We start from the raw sequence: 25,770 nt of genomic DNA, 5'->3' as shown, positions 1-25,770 counted from the left end.
ATCCTATTACAGGACAATTGCCGCCTGACTAACCAACTACTCAGCCAGAGCCTCCTGCTGCACCCTCCTTGCGGCCGGAACACCTGTTGCACCTGTCCTCTTGTGCCACCCGTCCACTTGTGCCACCAATAAATGAAATAAGGCAAATAACAAGGTAAATAAACACAGAAACTACGGACCAATCTAACAATACCACAGACCCTCACCCTGCCTAATTTCTAAGCAGGACATAGGGTACACCATAGGCGCAACACCGCCAGTACCGCCAGAAGCATCCTGCTGCACCTCTCTTACAGGGACAGGACAAGCCAGAGCCTCCTGCTGCATCTCTTAAAAGGACAACTATAACTATTACACCTAAAACAGAACAGGTCCACCTCAGGGTAAGTCTAAACCCTACCGTATCACCCCAGAACCGAGTACCTACAACATTAAACCTATTTTCTCTACGTCCCTAGGACCTCGACCATATTTTAAAAAAATTATCTCGGACCAGTCCACCTCAATAGCTGGCTCCCTGTGGATCACGGTCCAAGAAACACATCCGCACGTCGTTGCTCTTGTTGCCTGCTGATTGTCATACCAATAGCAGGTAAAGTACAACTTTCACTAGTAATCTTTGGTCAATCACTCTTAAGTTCTAACGAATTTTGTCCTGCACCTCAGGTATCTACCATCATCTCCTACTGACACTATATAGCCCACCGCCAAAAGGCCTTCGCAGTTGCTACAAGGAGAAACATATCGATCATAACAGGTAACCCAGATAAAACCAACTTACCAGGGAACTGATACCTAAAGTACCGTATTACTATACCCTAATACGGTTCCTCTCCCACCAGGTCCACCCTTCTGCCTCCCAAGTATCGACTACTTCAAGACCCGATGGAAACCCGTTCTATCAATAACCATATTTATTTATTTATCTATTTATTCATTTTACCAATTCTTTATATTGTACTATTTTAAGCATTTTAGGAAAAAAAATTTAAGCACTTGTATCAATAAAGAACATTTTAGCTATTTATTCTGCCGATTTCGTTCATTCACTACCGTTAGCGCGAATTTTAAACCATAGGTTAATTTATTTAGTATATCTACTACAGACACTCAGTGGTTCCCTGTCCAAAAAATTTGCTGCCATTGATAGTGAGTAGCCCAATAGCGCCTCTCACACCTAAAATATATATTTGGCTTTGTTATTTTCGCGGTCATTAGCACAGCAAAACGAGTTGTGGCTGGAAAATGTTGATATAAAAGTCTAACCAAATGAAGAAGAAGCAAAAGAAAATAAAATGACACGTCAGCGGTAAGTCAATGGATATAAATGTTCTGTATCTATACTGTATGACTTGCAGAGAGTTGATGAGAGTAGTACTCTTGTTTGTAAACACCGTCGCTTATTATGTATAGCACTATCCCTTAATATATAGTGTAATTTCTTATTCTGTATAGCACCATCTCTTAGTATATAGTTTACTCATTCATTATTCATAGCGCCATCCCTTAGTTTATAGTGCACTCTTTTGTTATGTGTAGTGCTGTTCTTTAGTATTTAGTGTACTCTTATGCTATGAATTGCACTGTCCCTTATTACATAGCTTCCTCCCTTATGTATAGCAAAATTCTCATTATTACATAGCGTCTTGCCTAATTATGCATTATGCCATCCCTTATTACATAGCTTCCTTCATTATTGCCGCTGTTCTTTTTTTACATAGCGTCCTCTAGTTATGTATAGCTACTTTGCTTTTCTGTTTTTGCACTTTTATTTTTTACTCCCCTTCTTCCAAGAACCAAAATTCTTTTATTAGTCCATCAATCGTCTGATTGCTTACATTATGTACTCAAAAACTATATTTGGCAGGACCAAGTTATCAGATAAGTGGGCCCCTGGCTGTCACAACAATTGATTGGTTCTTCATGATCATAAGGTGGGCATCGGTAAGGACATTTAAATTCTTTCATTGCTTAACATTGAGCTCTGTCTGCTGCTGTTACAGATAGCTCCCAACTTTGATGCTGATTCTGGGGAGAAACTTAGAAAATTCATCCTCACCCAAAATTACTTCTCATTTAGTAACAACATATATTTACAGCCGATTGGTACAGTGATGGGAAGTAAAATGGCAGCATAATACACAAATCTGTTCATGGCCAAGCATTAAAGTGACTTCTTGTCCCTTTACCTTTACACTGATTTACACTGATTAATCAGTTTCATCCCACTTTCAACTGAACACTTAAGTACTCCCAAAATAAACTTTTTGGACACAATCATTAAGATACAAAACAATAAAAGATGTATCTGTGCAAGAAGCCAATTGACTGCCAACACACCTTAAAATGGAGCAGATTTCATCCCAAGCGTATAAAAAACTAGAATCAAGCCATCAGATACAATCGGAGAAGTTATAACCCTACAGATAGACAACATGAGAAAACCTGCAATAGAAGAAATAACCAGAAAGACCATAGCGCAATATGGTCTTATCAGAGTAAAAAGTGACAAAAGATAGGTAGAGTTGCTCACCTGACCAGGGTTGAGACAAACCACTTAATGCACTTAAGGCTGCTGAAGACCCACGGGGATGCCAAGGTGCCAATAGTGGAGAAGAATGGGAGTCGTTGAAGCCAGAGACTAATGTAGATTAGGTGTATTTTTTTGTGAACATGTTTCAAAGTTTCACTCTTCTTCAGGACAAACCACAGTCCTGTGGTTTTGGAAGTAGACTGTCACGGGTGTGTCAGAGGTGACAGACAGTCACCCTGCAGTGGTTTACAGGAGATCTCCACATTTGGCAATGCAGACAGCTGCCTAGATAGGAGGCTGTGTTTAGGATCTAGCGACTACCTCCCTTTAGTCTGGGTGTATATATTACCTGGTGTGTCTAGGTGGGCGTCGCCAGTTATACTCATTCCTACTTGGAACTTGGCTGAAGTAGCATCACGTCCTCTTTGGAGTCTTGAGTCTGTGTGCCCTGTTGGAGTTTCTTGTAAAGCTAAGTTGTAATTCCCCTGTGTTTTCTTCCCCTTTTGTCTTTAGCGTGCTAGCGGAGGTTGACTAGTGCTCATCTCCTTCCTTCCCCAGCTATAGCCTTACGCCAGGGATAGTAGGGCGAGGCACGTGATCGGCGACAGCTGAGGAGGATGTATACTGACGTTAGGGGTAGACAGGGTGACGCTAGTCAAGATTAGGAGGTTACCCCTTCCCCCTTTCCCTAGTGTCTGGGTTCCCTTTCCCCTGCGTGTTGCACTCACACCTGGCGTGACATAAACTTCCTGTTATGAACATCACACACACACACGGGTAACAGGTATAGGAAGACCTATTACAAAAAGAAGCCGCACCCACACCCTATTGGTCCCTGCACAGACTAGACAATCACTAGCCGCACAACTAAAAACACAACTTCAAACCTGACTCCGTGAAAGGCCATCGAGGGTTTCTCATACCTCTTGAGGAAGCAGAGGGTAGGCCGGTACACACTAAGTGTGCAGGTGGACACTAAGACCCCACTTGAGAAAACTTAAAGCACGTTCATAAAGGGGAGAGAGGGAAAACTAAGAAGAACTAAAAATAATCCCATAGACTGTCCCATTTATATGTGATACACCAGGTATACAGGACACCTCAATTCTTATTTAACATAGGATTTCGTTCAAGTCCTCACTGTACTAGATGCAAAACTAACATAGCAGATATGGTTCATATGATGTGGAACTGTCCTAACTTGGTGTCCTTTTGGAAGAGTGTTGTAGCAATGATTAACAGGGTTTATTCAATTGATGTAAAGCTTTCACCATTAGTCTGTATACTGGCATATGTTGAAGATATGACTATTGATGAGTACGGCAAAATTGCGGCGGCACGTATGTTATACATGGCAAAAAAATTGATAACCCCAAAATGGATAGCAGATCAGGAGCCTATGAGATCAGAATTTATTGATAAAGTTATCTGGCTAGTAAATTTGGAAAAAGGCATATACCTAAAAAAAGATGCTATCTCTAAATTTGACAAGATAAGGGGTCTATGGATTTATGGCTCTGGTTTGACATCTAGGGAACTGAGGAGATTTCGCCTTTGCTTGCTTTGAGTTACGTTTATATGATGCTTAAAATTAAACTCCTTTGAAAATTAATAAAAATGTTATTAGTACTTCCACAAGTTATATGTAATTGAATTGACTATTGTTACTATGTTCAAATATTTGTTCATCTAATAATGCAGGTTTTGCAGAGCCAAGATTTATAAATAACTCATGTTTAATGCTTCTTAAGTTTGGGGAGTGGAGAACTCTGTTTCTCCAATGTTTGTCTGGTTGTTGTTGTTTTTTTTTTACCTTTGTGAAAATCGTTTTAAAAATTAATAAAAAACATTTGATTTAAAAAAAAAAAGAAGAACTAAAAATAAATGAAACAAGAATAACCTACGAGAACCCTAAATGTGGTCAAAGGAAAAGGTGCTGGGAAAGTAGACAAACAGACACTCAGCAGAAGTACAAACGGTGTTTGCCTAGCAGGGAAAATCCTGAAACTGAAGGGCTGGAATGCCTGAGCACAAATCCACCTAGAAGTATAGCCAGCAAGGAAGTGCAGTGAATGGATATTATATAAAGCTCAACCTACAATGTGATAAGGCAAGCCAAAATGGAAAACATCTGGAGAAGAGTAAACCAAGAAGGGAGAATGAAGATGATCAGCACTTGGACAGGGAAGAAAAGGGCAATAGCCCAGCAGGCAAACAGAAGAACTGACCACAGGTCATCGGATTGAATCCCCAAGCCGAGCCATGGCACTTCCTTATTCATAGCCATTAAAAAGTATCAACTACTGAAGACTCAGTTTTGATTACTTTGATATCCTAACCTGTCAAATGATCAGAGCTCTTTGTACCATCTTCATCTCTCTGAGGTTAAATGATAATAATGCCTCTGTAAGAGACCAAATCTTTCTTGGTCACCCGACACATCATATGGGCACCCCATCCTGTTATGAATGTGTGTACCGTATTTTTCGGACCATAAGACGCACTTTTTTCCCCCATATTTGGGAGGAAAATGGGGTCTGCGTCTTATGGTCCGAACGCAACTTACTGGTGGTGGTGGAGCGAGATCGCAGGGCCCTCGTTCCTTCCCCCTATCAGGAAGGCGGCGGCGGAAGAAGAGGTGAGGCAAGCCGGTATCTGGCTGGGCTTGGCCAGGTACCGGGGTCGGTATCTGGTTGTGAAGCAGACACAGACCCCCATCTTATAAAAAAATATTTTTTTCCTATTTTCTACCCCAAAATTTGGGGTGCTTCTTATGGTCTGGTGCATCTTATAGTCCGAAAAATACGGTATGTAGGTGGAGAAAATGTTCAGCCACTTTTAGGCACAGGCACTATTAAGGGAAGACTTTGTTCTCTGTAGAGAATGGTTACATCGTCCCAGTTTGTAGGATGTCTCGCTGTAAGGGACGCATCCATTATCTTTCCCATTCCAAGGCTTTGTTGACTGCTGTTCTAATTCCCATTTTTGTCATCTGACAAGATATTGGTCTAATCTGTCCTATTTTTTACAGCACCTATGATGGTGTATAATCTCTTCATTGGAAGAGAGATAATCATCACATCACGTTCAATATAAATCCCAAATGGGATATAAAGATATGGGATTCCTGCCAATTTATGAAGAAACTTAATGTTAGCATGCACACAAAGATTGTGTCTAGATGAGTTGAGAGGATCTCTGCAAAACTGGCCCTTATCACCAAGTTGCGCACAATTAGTAAATATTTTTATTCCCTTTACTATCCTTCCAGATAAAAAAAACAGCATCAATAATCTTGGGGGCTAACGATATCTCACAGGAGAGCCGAGTGCTCCTATGCACCTATAACAACTCATAAACACACATTAATTTCGTCACTGTTGTATATAATTTGAATGTTTGGGGCTGATGGGCTCCCCACATGACAGGAGGAAGGAAAATACTAAGACGAAAGTGTTCTGGAATCTGAGGTTTACGATGGGCTTTTATATGTTCTAAGGTTACAGAACAGAAGACCTTGGAATACACTCCTGAACCTCATCTCTTCTGCTAGTTTGTAGTTCCTAGATCGCTATTTTTAGGAAGAGCTGCATTGAAGACCTTCGTAAAGTTGCAACATAGCTAGACGCCCTACAGATTGTATTATACAATAGCCATGTTTACCATGTTGAGTACCCAGAGATTTAAATTTATTTTTACCCTTGGAGAACCACAGGACAATGTCAGAAAGCCAATTTCAAGTTTGAGGTAGTAATTCTCTACAATAGCCTTTATAACGTTAGGTAGAGTAGACAGATGACTTTCGCATGTTGCCCACTTAGTTCTGCAGTCCATAAGATCAGGACACTGAGAACAGTAGTGCTCCTAAAAAAATTTGGAACACAGCCCCCTCAATCTTAGGGTGATTACGCTCGTTCAATCTCCCTGTAATGTTCATATTAATTGTAGTTTTAAATTATTAAAACTGGATCAATATAGGAGATTCTCATCATTAGGGCTCGCTCACAGCAGTGTATAAATCGGACGAATAAAGTCCGATAAAAATGGATATAGATGTGGCCTTTATAAAAAGAATGGGCAGAAAAAAAGCCTTTACTTTACACATAAAAATTGTAAGGCTCGTTTTGAGTTTGCCAAAAGACATGTGGGAGACTCCCCAAATGTATGGAGGAAGTTGCTGTGGTCAGATGAGACCAAAATTTTACTTTTTGGCCACCAAGGTAAACGCTATGTCTGGCATGAAACCAACACAGCTCATCACCCCAGTCGAGGGGAAGATTGATAGTGTGAAATACAGGGTTATTCTTGAGCAAAGACTATGACCCAAAGCATACTGCTAAATCAACACTCGAGTGATTTAAGGGGAAACGTGTAAATGTTCTGGAGTGGTCTAGTCATAGCCCAGACCTTAATCCAATTAAGAATCTGTGGTCAGACTTGAAGATTGCTGTTCCCCAGAGGAAACCATCTAACTTGAAGGAGCTGAAGCAGTTTTGATTTGAGGAATGGGTAAAAATTCCATTGCCAAGCTCATAGAGACTTATCCAAAGCAATTTGCAGCTGTAATTGCCGCAAAAGGAGGCTCTACAAAGTACTGACTTTAGGGGGCTAAATAGTTATGTACACTGAAATTTTCAGTTATTGTGTCCTATTTGTTGTTTGCTTCACATGTTCTTTACATGAACTGATGCAAACCCTCAAAAAAAAAAATGAAATTCCAGGTTGTGCGGTAGCAAAACACGAAAAATGCCAAGGGAGTGAATACTTTTGCAAGCCACTGTATGTTAAATAAAAGGGGGTGTTACCAGTATGAGGCATGTAATGACTGGCAGTCTGCTCTCCTGATCTACATGTATCTCCCCCTTTCATTTAAAATAAGCTCTGGAGGCAGATTCTCAGGGAGATCTATGTCCGGCCCATAGATCTTAACAGCTCATTTACATATTAAGAAAATGTGGATTTCTCTGGAATAAGACACCTATTAAGGTATTATTTTATTCAACTTTTTGACCTGCATGTCCATATAGACGACTTGAAAAGGTTGATTTGCCTTTTACGCTTCATAACTTTTCAACCTCCAAGGCAATGTTCCTCAACTCTAGTCCTCAAGAGCCCCCAACAGGTCATGTTTTCAGGATTTCCTTAGTATTGCACATGTGAAAATTGCATCACCTGCACAGGCAATAATTCTATCACCTGTGGAAATCCTGAAAACCTGATCTGTTGGAGGCTCTTGAGGACTGGAGTTGGGGAACATTGCTCTAGGGAGAATAGGATCTCATTCCGAGCAACCACTATGAGGGTCTGAGAGCAAGAGGTCGTCCCTGTTATGGTCGCATAATGAGATGAGCATTTGTTAGCTGCAGCATGCACAAATCCTTCATCCATAACACACATTTGTTTTTGAGAGATAGAACTTCCACAGGAAAGTAATTTAATCTAATTTATACAATAATATTCGCATCCATCTGGCAGTAAGAACCTTGCGACATACATCTTCATAACTAGTTTGTATGCGCAAAAGCAATGTCTGGGGTTTTGGTCTTTGATTTTTTTTAACACTGCTAAATAAATCTTAAGTGTAATGTCAGCATTGTGCAGCATTCTAAGACTTTAACATCTATGGCATGGATCAGTTTTGTAACAATCCATCAGCCCAATGCAGGTTTCTATGGTCAGTCATTGCTGGCAATTCGAGGAGGCTGTACTGTACTGTAAAACACACAACAGACGTCAGGTTTTTTCAAAACGGGAAAAACGAACAGAGTTTCATCAGTGATTTTCAGCAGTTTCTTTCACTGATGAGAAAATAAAAAAAAAGCTTCTCCACCTTCTATCAGTCAGTGAAAAACTGACAGCACACGGATTGCATTCGAATGCTGTCAGATTTTTCTAGAGATCCATAGACTTGCATTGCCAATTTTGATCTAACATTCTGATCAATATCGGACATGTCTCCATGATTTTGCCTCTCTGCCAGAGGGAAAAAAATCAGACATGTCAACAGCCCCATGGACTGAAATAGGTGAATAAAACAAATAGCATTCGTACGTGAAAAATTGCCATGTGAATGAGCCCTCACCCCTATTTTTTTGTAGTATGGGAGCAACTAGAGAACCCCCAAAGGTAAACAGGAAGAACTGACAACTCATGCAAATTTTGTACTTGTTGGGATAGATCCCAGCTCTCCAACATTGAAAGTAACTTAGCTAATCACTCATGTCAGAGTGAGGAGACTTAAAAGCCATGCCTGCTCCTCTAAAGTCTCCACACACTGACATGACCGGCTTGACATAGCACTCTCCACAAGTAGAAATGTTACCCCTTAGACCTAGTCCAGAGCCTCTCACCTAGCCAAATCAGATATCATACTTTGCACTGACGAGGGACAACACCCGAAACACCGTGTCTGTAGATTGAGATTCTGATTTGGCTTTCATCCTAAGCCATATTGCAAGGCTCATTAAAGAGTCAATATTGACTTTTAGGATCACAACTTCCAATAGGTGGAGCTAGAGTTCCAGTCCTCTTTCTCTCTGAAGAGACAATTTGCATATTTAATTTCCCAGAGGAGCATACATTATTTATATGCCTCCTTACTCTGACATGCCAGGCTTGACATGTCACTCGCCACAAAAAGAAACGTTACCTCTTAGACACCAATATTTTCATAGATATACACATCTTACTACATAAAGAGCTTAATGTTGAGGTGATTCCGAGAAAAACATCAGCTGACGTTGGAGCGATGACTCTGTTGTTGTAGATGACGACGATGAAAGGGAACATTTTCCTATTGAATTTTTAAATAGCTTAACCCCATCAGGCATGCCAAGTCATTGCCTTAGACTTAAGGTGGGCAGCATTATTATGTTGTTGAGAAATTTGAATACAAAACGAGGACTCTGCAATGGTACACGATTAGTTGTAACATCATTGAATAGAAATGTTCTTGAGGCAGAGATTTTAACAGGATCAGCTGAAGGTGATAAGGCATACAGAGATATTTCCACGTGATCTGCCTTGGGCAATTCACTTTTTGAATTGGCGAACGTCTCTGTAATCTTCTAAATTTTTTTTTTTTTTTCCGTAATGCCATTTACTGATTTATTAATTATGACAACTTTGTTGTTATCGTGTAAAAAGGCTAAAAGTAAATAGACATGGGTAATTTGAGTTAGTTTTTATTATGTAGAGCACACTTTTCTAGCTTCCGAAACTTATTTGTTTCGGAACTCGGGCTGCTAGTTATCCATATACACATTTAATATCCACACAGGTACTATTAATATAACTCCAACTTTTGGTAGTAAAAAAACCCCATGAATAAAGATTAATTAATAGTAATAAGAAATTAAAGCCCCTATCTGGACCCTCACAGACAGAGGCAGCAGGGAAGTAACATAAAAATAAAATGGAAATATACTTCCTAAAATATCACGTGGCCCTCAGGAAGGACATAATAAGCCACACAGGGAGGTTACTCAGTAATCGGCGATATAGGCTGACAATTTATTTGTTATCACCTGTTTTATCATTTTAGGAAAGGAGAATCTCCCATTTGTGTTGCTGCTGAACGACGACAAGGAACCGCACCTCACACTCAGGGCTGGTACATGTTACAAATTTTACAGCAGGTGCAGCACTCTTGACAGTGCTCAGATATTGGGTTGTGATAACAGAATCACTAAATGTTTTGTTGCAAATAGTTAACAGGGGCGCAAAAAATCGTGTTGAGAAAAAAAGATGCATATTAACTGCCAAAGATTTGATAAGAATCAAATGTGCATTGACCAGGAAGCCATTATCCTCCAGTGCTGTGATATTCCACAACTGCAACCTCCTTGGAGTGCCCAGAAGTACAAGGTGTTCAGTGCTCAGAGACATGGCCGAGGCGAGGAGGCTCAACCGGATCACCACTGTGATAGACACAAAAGGTGAAAAGTAAAGACTGGGGCAAGAAGTATCTGACGACAGATTGTTCAATGGTTGTGTGAACTGATGAGATGAGAGTGACTCTTGATGGACCTGATGAATGGGCCTGTGGCTGGATCAGTAACTGGCACAGACTTCCACTTCGACTCATACATCAGAAAGGTGGAGGTGGGGTACTGTTATGGGCTGGTATTACTAAAGATGAGCTAGTTGGACCCTTTTGAGTTGAAGATGGACTCAAGACCAACTCCCAAACTTACTGCTAGGTTTTAGGAGATGTTTTCTTCAAGAAGTGACCATGTGTAAGAGGGTGATCGGGACGATCATGCGCCTCTTCCCTCTTTGTGCACATAATCTCTTACTTTATGTTTATATATGAGCATGTGTTATGACCGACTGTCTGATTTGTCAGTTACAGGGTCAGCATAGGATAGGTATAGATAAGGTGTTATATTAGGACTAGGGTAGTGCAGAGGTGGGCACTATACCTTAGAAAGGATGTAGTTGTAAGTTAAGAAAGAGTTAAGGGGTTTAGGAGCTGCTCCAGTGTGGGCGGAACAGGTTCAGTGTAAAACTAAGAGACTTCCTGATTGCAGGCAGTTTTAGAGAGAGTGAGAAGGAGAGATGTGACAAGAGCAGTAGTTGGAGGTCCAGGGGGCACAAGAAGCACGGCCTGTCCAGCAGCAGAGGAACGTCAGTCATGACCTTTGAAATAGACTTTCCCTAAACGTTCGGGGCCTACGGTCCACAGGAGCCAGTAGAGAAGCTTGTCTCAAAATCTTCCAGGAAGGGAAGTCGGACGGGCAATAGTACAGAGAAGACAGTATGGGACTCTCAGAGCTGTGATCGTCTCATAGGCCAAAAAGGTCGACTATGGAAGGGACAGCTCAGGACAAACGGACTGTGAACATCACTATGTGCGGTGCAAAGGACGGTAACCCTGGAAAAGTATGTGATCAATGCTGTATGAAGTTGAATCCAAACGTTCAAGTAAAGTTCCTAGTGGAAGTCCCTAAATGTGTATGCGGTGGTTCCTGGAGTGGAGGAACCGAAGACAGCAGAGACCTGCGACTGAAACGTGAGTGTTACACACCACACGCACAGCACAGAAGAATTGGGACAATTGTCTTTGTCAGGGAGCCAAGGTGTAGGCACACATCAGCCTCTCGCCACAACTACCACCCTGAACCCCTCACACATGCAGAAAGTCTGCATCTTTCAAGAAAACTATGATTTCTCCAATAACCCCACGACAGCACCAAAGGAGGATGTCACCCCACCCTAATAGGGACAGGAAACATAAAGAGGTTAAATAGCTCCTCCCTCCAGTGTTTTTTCCTGTCCCTATTGGGATGAAGACGTCATCCGGGGTGCTCTGTGCCGGCGGCAGACACCTGACATACCTGTTAAAGCCGGGCAGCTGGGACCGGGCAGTTTTCTCCTCCTTCCCTGATGCTGCTCCCGTCTCCTCTGGGACTCGGGACTCCTGTCCCCACCGTGTCCGCGCCTGCGGGTAAGGTCCGGTAGGTGTCGGGCTGGAGGCCTCCTCGAGCTCTCCAGCCCCGCTCCTCTCCCCCCTCTAAGCGGTCTCCGTAGCGGAGATCCACGTGTGGAATCCCGGAAGTGACACGGACCGCCGAGAACTTCACTTCCGGTATGCGTTCCACCCTGGAACGAAAAAAAACAGAAAGCGGCCGTAAAGTTGCGTGGGACACCGGAAATGGGTTCCTGACGTCACTTCCGGTCTGTTCAAAAAAAAAGAGAGAGAAAGGGGGAAATAAATGAATAACCCCGCAGGTGATCGCAGGTGTTCCTGCTTCACCAAATTGGACCCAGGGGGGAGGAGCTACACCACCCCCCTCCCCAGGGAAGGGGAGGAGCGCTGAGTCCAGTCGCCTATATAACAGCCCTGGACTGAAGACAGCTAAGGTAGGACCTAATCCATTTGTTTGCTACATTGGATGTCAGAAGTCTATCTTTGCCATGTCTGCCGAGCCCAGCGCGATTCCAGTCCCAGTAAGTCTGGCACTGGGGGTCCTTTCCTAGGTGCAGGTTAGAATTAATATTTAATTACCCTTCTCCCTCTTTTTTAGGGGGACAAGGATCCTGCACCAGGAAATAAATCTAGCCGGAAGTGTGCTATATGTTCAAAAAAACTGTCTTCTTCCAGCAAAAAATATTTATGCCAGAAATGCACAGAAAAGATTATGAGGGAAGAGCAGCCGTCCCTTATGGACGAAATCAAAGGGATAGTCCGGCAGGAGATTCAGTCTTCATTGGCCTCCTTTTCCCGATCCACTTCTGATTAGCCTCCAAAGGCAAAAAAGAGGAAAATTTCCCTGGAAGAAAAAGGAGACTCGGACTCCCAGGATTAGACATTCCTTCCAGAAGACCCTACAGAGGAAGGTGAACTTAGTTCAGCAGAGGAAGGTCCGGAAAATAAGAAATATTATTTTTCAATGGAATTTATGGAAGACCTCCTCTCAGCAGTAAGAAGAACGATGGAAGTGGAAGAAGAGAAGCCCACTAGATCAGTCCAGGAAGAGATGTTCGGTGGTCTCCTTTCAAAGAAAAGGATGGTGTTCCCGATACATAAAAACATTCAGGATCTAATCCTGGACGAATGGGAAAACCCTGAAAGACGGCTGAATACACCAGCGGAAATGAAAAATAGGTTTCCCGTAGATGAAGAAACCGCAAAATGTTGGACCGAGATACCTAAGGTCGACATTCAAGTGGCAAGAGTAGCTAAAAAAAACAGTATTGCCATTCGAAGATTCTTCCCAACTAAAAGATCCTCTGGACCGTAAGATGGACAGCCTTCTCAAGAAATCCTGGGAAACATCAGCAGTCCTTATGAACACAAATGTAGTCTCCACATGTGTTGCACGGTCCATGTCAAGATGGCTCAACCAGCTTGAAGAACACCTGGCTATGGGCACATCCAGAGAGGAGATACAAGCTTCCCTACCTTTACTGCAGAAAGCCACTGACTTCCTGGCAGACGCTTCAGCAGAATCTGTGAGGGTAACCGCCAGGGCAGCAGTCCTATCAAACTCCACAAGGCGAGCACTATGGCTGAAATCGTGGAGCTGTGATGTGGCCTCTAAAATAAAACTTTGTTCTATTCCCTTCAAGCGAGAATATATGTTTAGCCAGGCCCTTGACAACCTCCTGGAACAGGCGGCTGACAAAAAGAAATCCTTGCCTGAACCCAGACACTATAAGAAGACCCCCTTTCGCCACCCTCGGGAACAGAATCCCCAATACAGGGGGAAGGGCAAGTCCGGTCGATGGAGCTACCCCAAAGGGGGTAAAGATAGGAATATTTTTTCCCCAAAAGGACAACGACAACAGAAGCGGTGAAGCCAGTGCGGTGGGGGAACGAATCATGAAATACCTTCCCCAATGGCAAAAGATCTGCTCCAATCGGTGGGTCTTAAATGTAATTCAAGAAGGGGTAAAGATCGAATTCTCCTCATATCCTCCCAAAAGAGTAAGGATAACTCATCTAACCTCTCCAAGATTAAAAACCGCTCTGATGTCCGGCCTAAAAGACCTAGTATCCTTGGGGGCTATTTCACCAGTTCCAAAAACAGAAAGATACACAGGCCACTATTCACGCCTGTTTATGATAAAGAAACCAAACGGCACATACAGAATAATAATAAATCTGAAACCCTTAAACCAGTACATTGTCTACTGAAGATTCAAGATGGAGTCCATCAAATCAGCAGTTCCCTTAATAGGGCAGGGGTATGTGATGGCAACCATAGACTTACAGGACGCATACTATCACGTCCCTATACATCCAACATGCCGAAAATTTCTAAGGTTTGCAGTGGTTCAAGAGGATCAGACGTTACACTTCCAATTCAATGTATTGCCGTTCGGGATATCTTCAGCACCAAGAATATTCACAAAAATTATGTAAGAAGTAGTGGCTTCAATCAGGAAAGAGGTAATCTACATCATTCCCTACCTCGACGACTTCTTACTCCCTCGGTAGAATCACTCCAGGAAGATCTGCAAAGAACAATCAAGATCCTGACCACCCTAGGGTGGTTGATAAATCATCAAAAGTCAGACCTGGTCCCTGCCACAGGAAAAACGTTCCTGGGGGTTCAACTAGATTCCGCCAGACAAACCTCCTTCCTACCAAAGGACAAACAGATACTCTTGAGATCCAAGATATCGAATCTAAAGACCCTGAACAGAGTGTCCCTAAGGTCTGCCATGTCAACCCTCGGCTCCATGACAGCCTGCATTCAATCTGTAGCCTGGGCTCAGGCTCACACCAGAGTTTTGCAGACTCATATTCTTGTACAGTGGGACAGATCCCCAAACTCACTAGACAGGAAGATCATGATCCCTCATTATGTGAAGACATCCCTATCATGGTGGCTCAACCCAAGGAACCTAAGAATAGGGGTTCCATGGTCTCAGTTCCCTCTGGTAACAGTCACGGTAGATGCCAGCAAAACAGGATGGGGAGCCGTTCTGGCTCAAACCCCCTTCCAAGGGGTCTGGACAAAAGAAACCAGCAAGAAATCCTCCAACTTCCGTGAATTAAAGGCAGTGGAGGAAGCGCTCAAAATATCGGCTCCAATCATTACGGGCAAACACGTAAAAGTCTACTCAGACAACATGACTACTGTAGCTCATCTATCTCATCAAGGGAGTACAAGGTACGAGAATCTAAAGAGTATCTCGGCAAGAATATTCTTCTGGGCAGAAGGACATCTTCGTTCTTTATCAGGGTTGCACATAAAAGGCTCAGACAACACCCAGGCCGACTTTCTGAGCAGAAGGAATATCCATCCGGGAGAATGGGAGCTGGACTCAGACATTTTCCACATGCTGACCAAACGATGGGGTCGTCCGGAGGTGGACCTCTTTGCAAGACGCCAGAACACCAAGGCAGAAAAATACTTCTCCCTAGATCCAGACGACGCATGCCTGGGGATAGATGCATTCACTCACCCATGGCGTTTCCATCTGGCTTACGCCTTTCCCCCAATTCCATTGCTACTCAGAACCTTACAGAAAGTAAGGACCGAGGAGGTCAAGATAATCTTGATAGCCCCGCTTTGGCCCAAAAGAAGTTGGTTCTGTGTACTAAACAATTTAAGCATAGAGGGACCCCTCATTCTACCAGCAATCAGAAAACTTCTCCATCAGGGTCCAATACTCCATCCAGATCCAGAGAACCTCCATCTAGCAGCCTGGCTTCTGAATTCACAATCCTGAAGGCTAGAGGGCTCTCAGACCGAGTAATTCATACCCTACAAAAAAGTAGGAAACAAATCACAAACTCCATATACAGCAAGATATGGAAGACCTTCCTAGCATGGTATAAACCAAATATACCAGATCTTTGGCATCCTTACATGACCCAGATCTTGTATTTTCTACAAGAAGGGCTGGAGAAGGGTCTTAGACCCAGCACCCTCAAAGTTCAGATTGCGGCACTGAGTATCTACTTCGACATGAGCCTTGCCGAACACCGATGGGTAAAAAGGTTCATGACAGCAGCTACTCGTCTGCGTCCCAGAATAATTAACCACGTTCCCTCCTGGGATCTTAATATTGTCCTTAAAGGTCTGACACTACCACCATTTGAACCTTTGGCCTCAATAGAGCTGGATAAATTAGCTTGGAAAACAACATTTCTAATAGCAATTACCACTGCTAGAAGAGTAGGAGAAATCCAAGCCTTCTCAGTGAATGACCCTTATCTGAGAATCCTGGATGATAGGATTATTCTACAATTGGACCCATCTTTCTTACCAAAGGTAGTCTCAGACTTTCATAGGTCTCAGGAGATAATTCTGCCTTCCTTCTGTCAAGACCCAAAAAATAAAAGAGAAGAAGAATACCATACTTTGGATGTAAGACGGGTTGTTCTTCACTACCTCCAGAGGACAGAGGCCTGGAGAAATGATCAGAACCTCTTTATTCAGCCATTTGGTCAGAACAGAGGGAAAAAGGTCTCAAAGGTTACCATCGCTACTTGGATCAAGAAAGCAATTGTGGAATCAGATCCAAAATCTCTCACCACCAGAGAAACTGAAAGCACACGCTACAAGAGCCATGTCCTTCTCCTGGGCAGAAAAGGCTAGCGCTTCCCTCTAGCAGATATGCAGAGCAGCTACATGGTCTTCGGTCCATACCTTCACCAAGCATTACAAACTAAACTTAATGTCCATTAAAGACTTGGCCTTTGGGCGGAAAGTGCTTCAGGCCATTGTCCCGCCCTGAACATGAGTCTTTGGTACTCCTCCTTTGGTGCTGTCGTGGGGTTATTGGAGAAAATAGAATTAGACTTACCGGTAATTCGGTTTCTAATAACCACCACGACAGCACTGGTAATTCCCTCCCAGGCTTGGTTAGCCAATCATTTAATTTTAATAAATATAATTTGAAGCATCCATACTTGTGTGGTCCTTTATAAAAACACTGGAGGGAGGATGAGGGAGGAGCTATTTAACCTCTTTGTGTTTCCTGTCCCTATTAGAGTGGGGTAACATCCTCCTTTGGTGCTGTCGTGGTGGTTATTAGAAACCGAATTACCGGTAAGTCTAATTCTATTTTTTCTGCAGGACAATGCTCAATCACAGCATCAAAGTCTCCACTGCTCGGCTGACAGTAAAGGCCTTAAAGTTGAAAGAATAATGACCCGGCCCCTTCCTCACCCTACCTAAGCCCTAGTGACAACTCGTGGACCCTTCTTAAGGCTAAGTGCCCACGATGCAGAAATGCTGCAGATTTTTCCCGCATCTCCCTGGCAGGAAAAACGCATGCAGATTTTGCATGCATTTTTCCTGCCAGGTAGAAGCGTTTGTCAAGCGTTTTTGCATGCATTTCTGCATGCGTGTTATCAAGCGTTTTTCCAAGTGATTTTAGCATCACTTGGAAAAGTGCTTGACAACTTGGTCACACTATATAAATCCATGCAACCAAAAAAGAATAAAAATGTTAAAAAATAAAGATTATACTTACCTTCTGATGGCCCCCGGTGTTTTCTCTGCTGCGTCCGGTCTGTTATATGGCTCGCGGTGGTGTGAAAGGACCTGCCATGACGTCATTTAGTCATGTGATAGGTCACGCGACCCACCGGCGGGTTCTGCGGCAAAAACGCTTGAAAAACGCATAGTGGGCACGCAGCCTTAATGGGTATTTTATGGTGAAGGAAAACAGTCACCTCTCTGAATAATGTCTGGCTGTGATTTTTGCCTCCCAAAAAGTTAATCATCAACAGATTATGAAACTGAGAGAGTACATGGATGGACAGCTTATGACTGTTATTGAAAAGAAGGGTGGCTATATTGGTCACAGATATTTTGTATGGAAATGTCAGAAATGTATTTTGTTCATTTTGAGCTGTTGGGTTTTTATTCTCACTTTAATAGATGAAAACAAACAATTGAGATGGAAAATTTTCATGTTTCATTTAGTTTCACACAAATAGTTGGCCTAATCATTCTGCAGACATAGATATTCTCCTAAGACGAATCTTCACTTTTACTTCCCTAAATATTCAGGTTTATTAACCTCTAGGATTGACCGATAGCACTGGAGACGTTTAATAATAAAATGAATCATCAAAAATATAAATTGCCTATTAATTGTAGGGAGACAAGTTCTTTGGGGGCCAGATCACATGCTTATGTGACATCGGTCTCCTCCTATATCATGAATGAGGATATTGGAGGGTTTTTGGTCCACAGAAAAGGTGACAGAAGAAGAAAAGGCTTCTGAATTTTTAATTCATGAAAATTCCAAAGTTCTATTTTTAGTGTACTTTATTGCAAGATGATCTTTGTAGCGCATAAAAAATCCTCCAGAATTCCTCTTCTCAGCCACATTTACAGCGTCGACATGCAGGTGGAAAACAAACACCTCAGCATGGCAGGCATACAATCCTCCTTCACTTCCAATATTTGATGCATATGACCGGATATAGTGCAAACAAGACGGGATATAGTGCTGTTCAGCCGGCTAATAGATGTCTAAGAAAGGATTTTATGATCCGCACAGGAACAAGGTAATAGAATTGCAATATAAAACAATAAAAATAGAGACACGCTGCACACCAGCCCTAGGTTTTACGGAGAAGTAGAATTTACTACTTTAATTTTACGGAAGTATTTGGACTGCTTCTTTGAACTTTACCTGCACCAGTATCATTTTTACAATTCTAAAGTGGGCTTGTACTTGACTATTGTTTCATCAGTTGCATTTTTTTGCTTGTTCATTTAACAATTAACAGTTTATAGACCATTTTTTTCCCCCTGGAAAACAATATTGATTATAATGTCATTTTCCTGCATGGTTAAGGGTTGCAGTAATATTTTTGGAGAATCCCAGAACCTACAGCAAGTGTATCACAGTCTTATATCTGACTGTAGCCTCAGGATGCTTTTAGTGACAGCTCAGCCGTCCTATGGGATCTGAAGTGTGCTGGACTGTCGCTTTTGTGAGTGACAATTCAGTCATCCAATCTGATCCTGGGGTATCCTCGGCTGTCAGCAATTTGATTAAAAGCATTGCTGCTCAATCTGGTCTAGCCTGTTGGTGTTTCCCCAGGTGTTTCCCATCTTTAATTATTTGCATGCTATTTAGCTGGGTTGCTGTCTGCAGTCGAGTGTCAGTTGTAGCTTTGCTTAGTTAGTTGTATGTGCTTGCTCTGTGTCTTTCTTCTTTATCTTGTTGCTGACCTCGGATTTGTTGTGACTATTCATTTGGATTATCCCTTCTGCTTTTGACGCTCTCTGACTTCAGATATCTGACCTCAGACTTGGCCTCTGACTATCCGTTTGTTGTACTCAGGGCTGTAGAGTCGGTAAGCCAAACCTCCGACTCCTTAATTTACATGACTCCGGCTCCACGACTCTGACTCTCTCATACATAGCTCATGTTTAAGTGATAAATTTACTGTAGCACAGATTCATCTCAGCTAAAAGTCTATACCCTTAGCTCAGTAATTGTACAGACATTTACAGGACATTTCATAACTTTCCCAAATTCTCATGAAAAAATATTCCCCACAAACTGCATTGAACTACTGTACCCAATTTATTATATATTTTAGGAGTCCGAGTTGGTCCATTTTATACCGACTCCGACTCCACTAAAATGGGCTCCGACTCTACAGCCCTGGTTGTACTCTCTTGTCTTTACGTACCCTCCTGGCAATTGACCCCAGACTGTTACCTGTCCACGCCTTTGTCTTACCCCTCTGTACTATGAACCCTCCTGGTATCTGACCTTGGACGTCCTGACTACCCTGTCTCACGGCTTGCCCATGAGTAGTGACTCAGCTTCACAAAGTGGTTGGATACTGTATAACAGATTAAGTAAGATACCGAGGTGGTGCATGATATGGGCCTTCATTTTTGTATAATATTTAGTGATCGAGGTGGGTAGCTATTTGTGGATCATCACTGAACTAAAACATTGGTTGCAGCTGTGATGCCAGTATGTATGAGACATGTGATGGCCTACAACAATCGTGTGACATGCATGCTGTCAATACCTTTGTGGATAGTGATTAGGCGCCACTCACTTCCTAGTTCATACCAAAAGAGAAAATAGAATATCTGCACTGTATATTTCCTCATATGTTTTCCCTTAATAATTGCAATAATTGTATTATTACATGGGATATTTATGATTTTTCATCTGCTCATCTTCTCCCCATACAGGTTCCTACAATATTGGATCCTCTCAGTGGAGATCTTCTACATAGAATAATTTTCCAGATTGACCAATTAAGGATGGATAAGGACAGGGACAAAATGGCAGAGAGGATATTACACCTCACCCTAGAGATCCTCTTCCGGCTTACTGGAGAGGTTAGAGATCCTAATGACATCACATTACATCATTCTTATCTATGGGAATAACAGATGGAAAGAAATGGAGAGGTAAGGACTCTGGAAATGTCTGTTGTGAGATTTATTAATGTGTCTCCCCATAACCAGGATTACACAGTGGCGAAGAAGACTTCTTGTGACCATTGTCAGGTCCCTGTGTCTGAGGGATGGGGAAGAGCCCTGAGCCCAATCAGGGGGCCTCCACCTCACCCCCTTATAAATGAGGACATCAATGAGCAGAAAATCCTAGAACTCACCTACAAGATGATTGAGCTGCTGACTGGAGAGGTGACACTGCTGGGAATAATGTGACATTATACCGTAATGCTATGAAGGGATCGGGAGATGAAGGTGTCATTGTATGTTTCAGGTTCCTATAAGGTGTCAGGATGTCACCATCTATTTCTCCATGGAGGAGTGGGAGTATTTAGAAGGACACAAAAATATGTACAAGGACGCCATGATGGATGTTCTCCAGCCCCTCATATCACCAGGTAGTACACATGAATAAATTATCCTAATGTCTGAATCCATCAACAAAAATATCAGTTGGACATCAGCCTGAGACTCATCTGAGAGTGTTATATGTATACAATAATGTAGACCCACACATTGCAAATCAGGTGTAGGTTCAAGCAGTGGCTGGATTCAAGTCATGTAAGAAATATCAAGTTTGAAGGTTCCAGAAGTCTGTATAGTCAGCTAATGGTTTTGTGTATCATTTGTTAGACAGGGGTGAATGTCCGAAATTTTGTTTCGGATGAATTCGCCTGAAATGGCCAGCAGATTCAATTCAGTCCAAGTCGTGTCTGCCCAAAACCACATTTATAATTTTCTGAGGTCTTTCCAGACCCCAAAGCATAATAAACATAGGTATGGGAAGATTTTCACCATGCAAAAAACACCCCATTGTGTCACGGGTGTGTCAGAAGTGACAGACAGTCGCCCTGCAGTTGGTTGCAGGAGATCTCTTCGTTTGGCATTACAAGACACCTTCTTAGAATCTGTCTCTCTAGGACCCAGCGGCTACCCTCCTCTTGCTAATTAACACCCTGGCTTGGGTGAATAAATACCTGCTGTTTTCTAGAGGGAGGTGCCGGCTATACTCATATGACCCCTTGTGAAGGCTTGGAGCTAGTGCAGTACTTCTTCTTCTCTGGTGCTAAGAGGACTTGTGTTCATCTCTCTGAAGTCGACTAAAGCTAAGCTATCTTCCCTTGTTTGTTCCCCCTTGTTGTCTTTAGTTGTCAATGGGGATCGACTGGCTCTCATCCCCCTCCCTTCCCTAGCCAGGGCCAATTCCTGTGCGGCAATTGGTGCGGAACCAATATAGGGTCGTTAGGGGAGACAGGGTGATATAGGTCAGCCTAGGAGAGGTCTCCACTACCCCTTTTTCCTAGAGTCTGGTCCCCCTTTTCCCCCTTCCCTGTTGCAGTCTTTCTTACACCTTGCGTGACACATTGATGTGAAAACACTGTGGGTCTCAGAATATGGTGAAACAAACCAAATTAGTATCACTGCTTAAAAAGCAAAAAATGCACAATTTTGGTATAGCCATAATGGTAATGACCTATAGAATCATACTGCTAGGATTTTATAAAATGTTTTCTGAAAAATTTACATTTTAATTTGTCTTTAACAAACACTTTATCCCTCCCGCTTACTATTCCATAGAACCAATAAGAATATTAAGCTGAGGCCCATAAAGTCCAAAGCTGTATAAGATTGGTGGTAACAGGTTTAACTTTGTGGGCCACGAAAGCTTTATATAGAGTAGGTTATAGTTAAAAATGTTTGTGCTAAGATCGGTTGTCTCCCCAAGATATCCCTGGCTTTTCTTTGTAGTGTCATTTAACAGTTAGCAAGCACCCTTGTAGACACATTACAAGGCAGTTAATGGGCATTAATGCAGTCGTATATAGTTTCTGAACTACCAGAAAAAGCTGAGCTCTACACTTTGCTATCTCCAGCAGTCCCATAGAAAATAAAGAGACCGATGGTGTGCGTGTCTGACCACCACTCCATTCAAACGGGACATTTGAGAGACTCAGTCCATTCAGACTGGACATTTGAGAGACTCAGTCCATTCAGACTGGACATTTGAGAGACTCAGTATCAGTGTGGATCCCAGTGGTTGGACTTCCAATAATAATCAACTGTAGGAAAGCCAGGTAGGCTAGGGTTTAAATCCTAGCACTACCTGATTAGGTGCACCTGGACAGATATGACTGGAACCAGGCCATGTGTTCACTGGTCAGTCAGCTTGAGGAAGCTGCGCAGAGTGGTTTGTGTTGGAACTGGAGAGACACAAGCCATAATCTCTCTGAGAAGAGACTGCACAGGCTCTAAACTAAAACTGCAAGTATCACTGGTTGCTATGGACGATAGCTGCTTTGTGTGACCAAGCTGGCATTAGATCAGCCGTGTCTGAATAGTCATGATCTATATTGTTTAGTTAGTCCCTGGACAAGTCTATTGATTTATGTTTATGGTTTTGTTTTCGGTACTGTACAACCATTGGAAATAAGCACTATACCGTGTGTGATATAAAAGACCCTGTGGATTCGTGTTCCAAGCGGCTGCCGGAGAGAGTGAACCCCTACACAAGCTATCACCTATCTTACGAATAGCTGATTGGAATATCCACAGGATAGGTGATAAAGTGCTGATCAGTGCTGGTCCAACTGCTGGGACACCCAATGATACAGGGAATGGGACTCGGAAATGCGCTGCCTGAATGGAGTGGTGGTCGGACATGCACCACCGCTCTATTCATTCCATTTTTAAGTAGTCCCATAGAGAATAAATGGTGGAGGATAGACTGATCATGTTCGTTAGAAGTCCACAGCTATATAAAGTGTAGAGCTAGCTTTAATTTTTTTATTGAGTTTTGCTACGTGCATTACAATTTGTTTGAAAATTTCTATACATCAAGGTTATCCAAAAGGGAAAAACAATCAACCTTCATTTATTCTTGGCAGGTGACTGTATAAGAAGCCCAGAGGAATATGCAATCTCTTCAGATTTTAAATCAGAAGATTATGGTGTCTCACCAGATACATATGAAGAGCTGGCAATTATTCCAGATATACAATCCTTTATTCTCAGCGATGATCTATCAGCTGATTCTTTCCCACAAGTCCTATCTTCCGATTTATCACTGACTGTTAAGCAAAATAAAAATCACAGAAGGGGCATTGACCATCGAAGATCTCACACAGAGGAGGAGCAGTTTTCTTGTGTAAAATCTGTCAAATGTTTTACTGATCAATCGAATCTTGTTAGACATCAGATAATTCACACACAGATCCATAGCTTTTCATGTTCAGAATGTGGAAAATGTTTTACACAGAAATCAAATCTCGTTGAGCATCAAATAACTCACATAGAGGAGAAGCCATATTCATGCTTTGAATGTGGAAAGTATTTTACGGAGAAAATACATCTAGTCAGACATGAGATAAATCACACAGTGGCAAAGCCATATTCATGTTCTGAATGTGGGAAATGTTTTTCAGCTAATTCAAAACTTGTTATACATCAGAGAAGTCACACAGGGGAGAAACCATTTTTTTGCGCAGAATGTGGAACATGTTTTACTTCAAAATCACATCTTGTTAGACATGAAAGAATTCACACGGGGATGAGGCCATTTTCATGTTCAGAGTGTGGGAGATGTTTTCACCAGAATTCAGATCTCATTAAACATCAGAGAACACACACAGGCGAGAAACCATTTACATGCTCTGAATGTGGGAAATGTTTTCACCAGAAGTCAGATCTTGCTAGGCATCGGAGAAGTCACTTACGGATGAAGCCATATTCATGTTCAGAGTGTGGGAAATGTTTTGTCTACAAAAAGGATTTTCAAAGGCATGAACAAACTCACACAGGGAAATAGCCATTTAAGCATAAAAGAAGCATTCCCATTACATTTTTTTATTGGGTAAACCTGTCAAAAAGTGTATGTAGTGTAGGTGACTTCATATACTCACCGATTACCATCTTCTTCCGGTTTCTAGTGGTGCTCTTCCGAGTCACCTGATGGCTATTCCTACTTGGCAGCTCAAACTGCTGTCTATGTGTGAGCCCAAAATCGCATGTACAAGTGTAAGTCTATGAAACTTCAGAACAAGGCTCCAAAGGATTACATTATCATAGCAACTTCTGGCTCAGTGTGAGCTGGCAAGCTGGAATAGTCAAGTCCCGTGACTTGGAAGAAGATCAGACTGGAGCTGGAAACTGGAAGACTGCAATCAAGGAGTATATGAATTCCCCTACACTACATATACTTTTAGACAGATGTACCCAATAAAAGCTTTAATGGGAGTGCTTCTTTAAATAATAATGTTATATTTAATGTGTCAAAGAGCAAGAAAAATGGGTCAAAAGACAAATGTAATCCCTATAAGAAATATCAAAAGTACAATATACCACCAAAGAAATAATAATGAGACAATAAAATGTGATGTTCAAAAAGGTCCAAGGTATATAAAAACCAAAACAATGAATACCAAGAGCTAGTGGAGATGGCCGAGGATGAAAAGTGCTACCAAGATGGTCCCAACACATATCACTGCACTCGGGCCGCTCCCCCTGAGGAATGTGTAAAGAATATGTCACATTAATATGTATATACAACTACATCTAAAAATTTGTTGTTACCAATGTTTGAGAAAAGTTTACTTTAACAACATATGTATTAAATTAATGTTTAAATGTTTACTTTGAAAAGTTAAGGCTGTCCTTCTACGTTTTTTAAAGTCATACCCGTGGATATCGTCAATCACCTGGAATCAACAATATTGTGATATAGAGACTGTACCTATTTTGAAACATCTTGTATTGCTGGGACTGAGGGTATAAGGATTTACATTCGTAGGCCAAACTTCCCTTATAGGATGTAATAAGACACATAATCTAGAGAGGGACCTTCTGCCCAAATCACAAGATTTAATGTGAAAGATCTACAGAAGAATGTCCCTCAATGAGAACACGAGAACTTGGCCAAGCACTCCTGTGTGTGGGGGAGAGATAACTGTCAGTCGATTGGCTATCCAATGTTTATGGGGGTGCTTAAAGGGGTATTCCCATCTCCAAGATCCTATCCCAATATGTAATAGATGTAATAATAATAATAATATTAGCAAATACATACAATTAGAAATGTAGTATAGTATTTTTGATTCACGATGTCTCTTTCCTCATGTGCAGGCATTGTAGGACCTTAGGTATCCATGGTTACTTCCACTGATAAAGTGACAGTTAGTTAGCTAGCTGCTAGTGGTCGTAACCGTGGATACCTAAGGTCCTGCAATGCCTGCACATATGGTAAGTAGCATAGCGAATCAAAAATACTATGCTACATTTCTAATTGGAGGTATTTGCTAATATTATTATTATTACTACACCTACTACATATTG

The 25,770-nt window shown here is 42.0% G+C and overlaps 1 protein-coding gene across 1 annotated transcript in view; it reads left to right on the top strand.

Moving 5' to 3' along the window:
* The window catches only part of LOC141271937 (uncharacterized), a 223,119-nt gene extending 197,681 nt beyond the window's left edge, over nucleotides 1–25,438 (top strand). The window contains exon 6 of the mRNA XM_073682188.1: nucleotides 23,632–25,438. Within this exon, the coding sequence (XP_073538289.1) occupies nucleotides 23,632–24,247 (616 nt within the window). The 3' untranslated portion in view covers nucleotides 24,248–25,438. The remainder of the gene's footprint in view (nucleotides 1–23,631) is intronic.
* Nucleotides 25,439–25,770: the final 332 nt, after the last annotated feature.

Source organism: Phyllobates terribilis, unplaced genomic scaffold, assembly GCF_046119375.1.
Source record: "Phyllobates terribilis strain yellow unplaced genomic scaffold, ASM4611937v1 Scaffold_5__5_contigs__length_657084704, whole genome shotgun sequence".
Taxonomy (NCBI): Eukaryota; Metazoa; Chordata; class Amphibia; order Anura; family Dendrobatidae; genus Phyllobates; species Phyllobates terribilis.
This window is presented reverse-complemented; position numbering and strand designations above follow the sequence as displayed.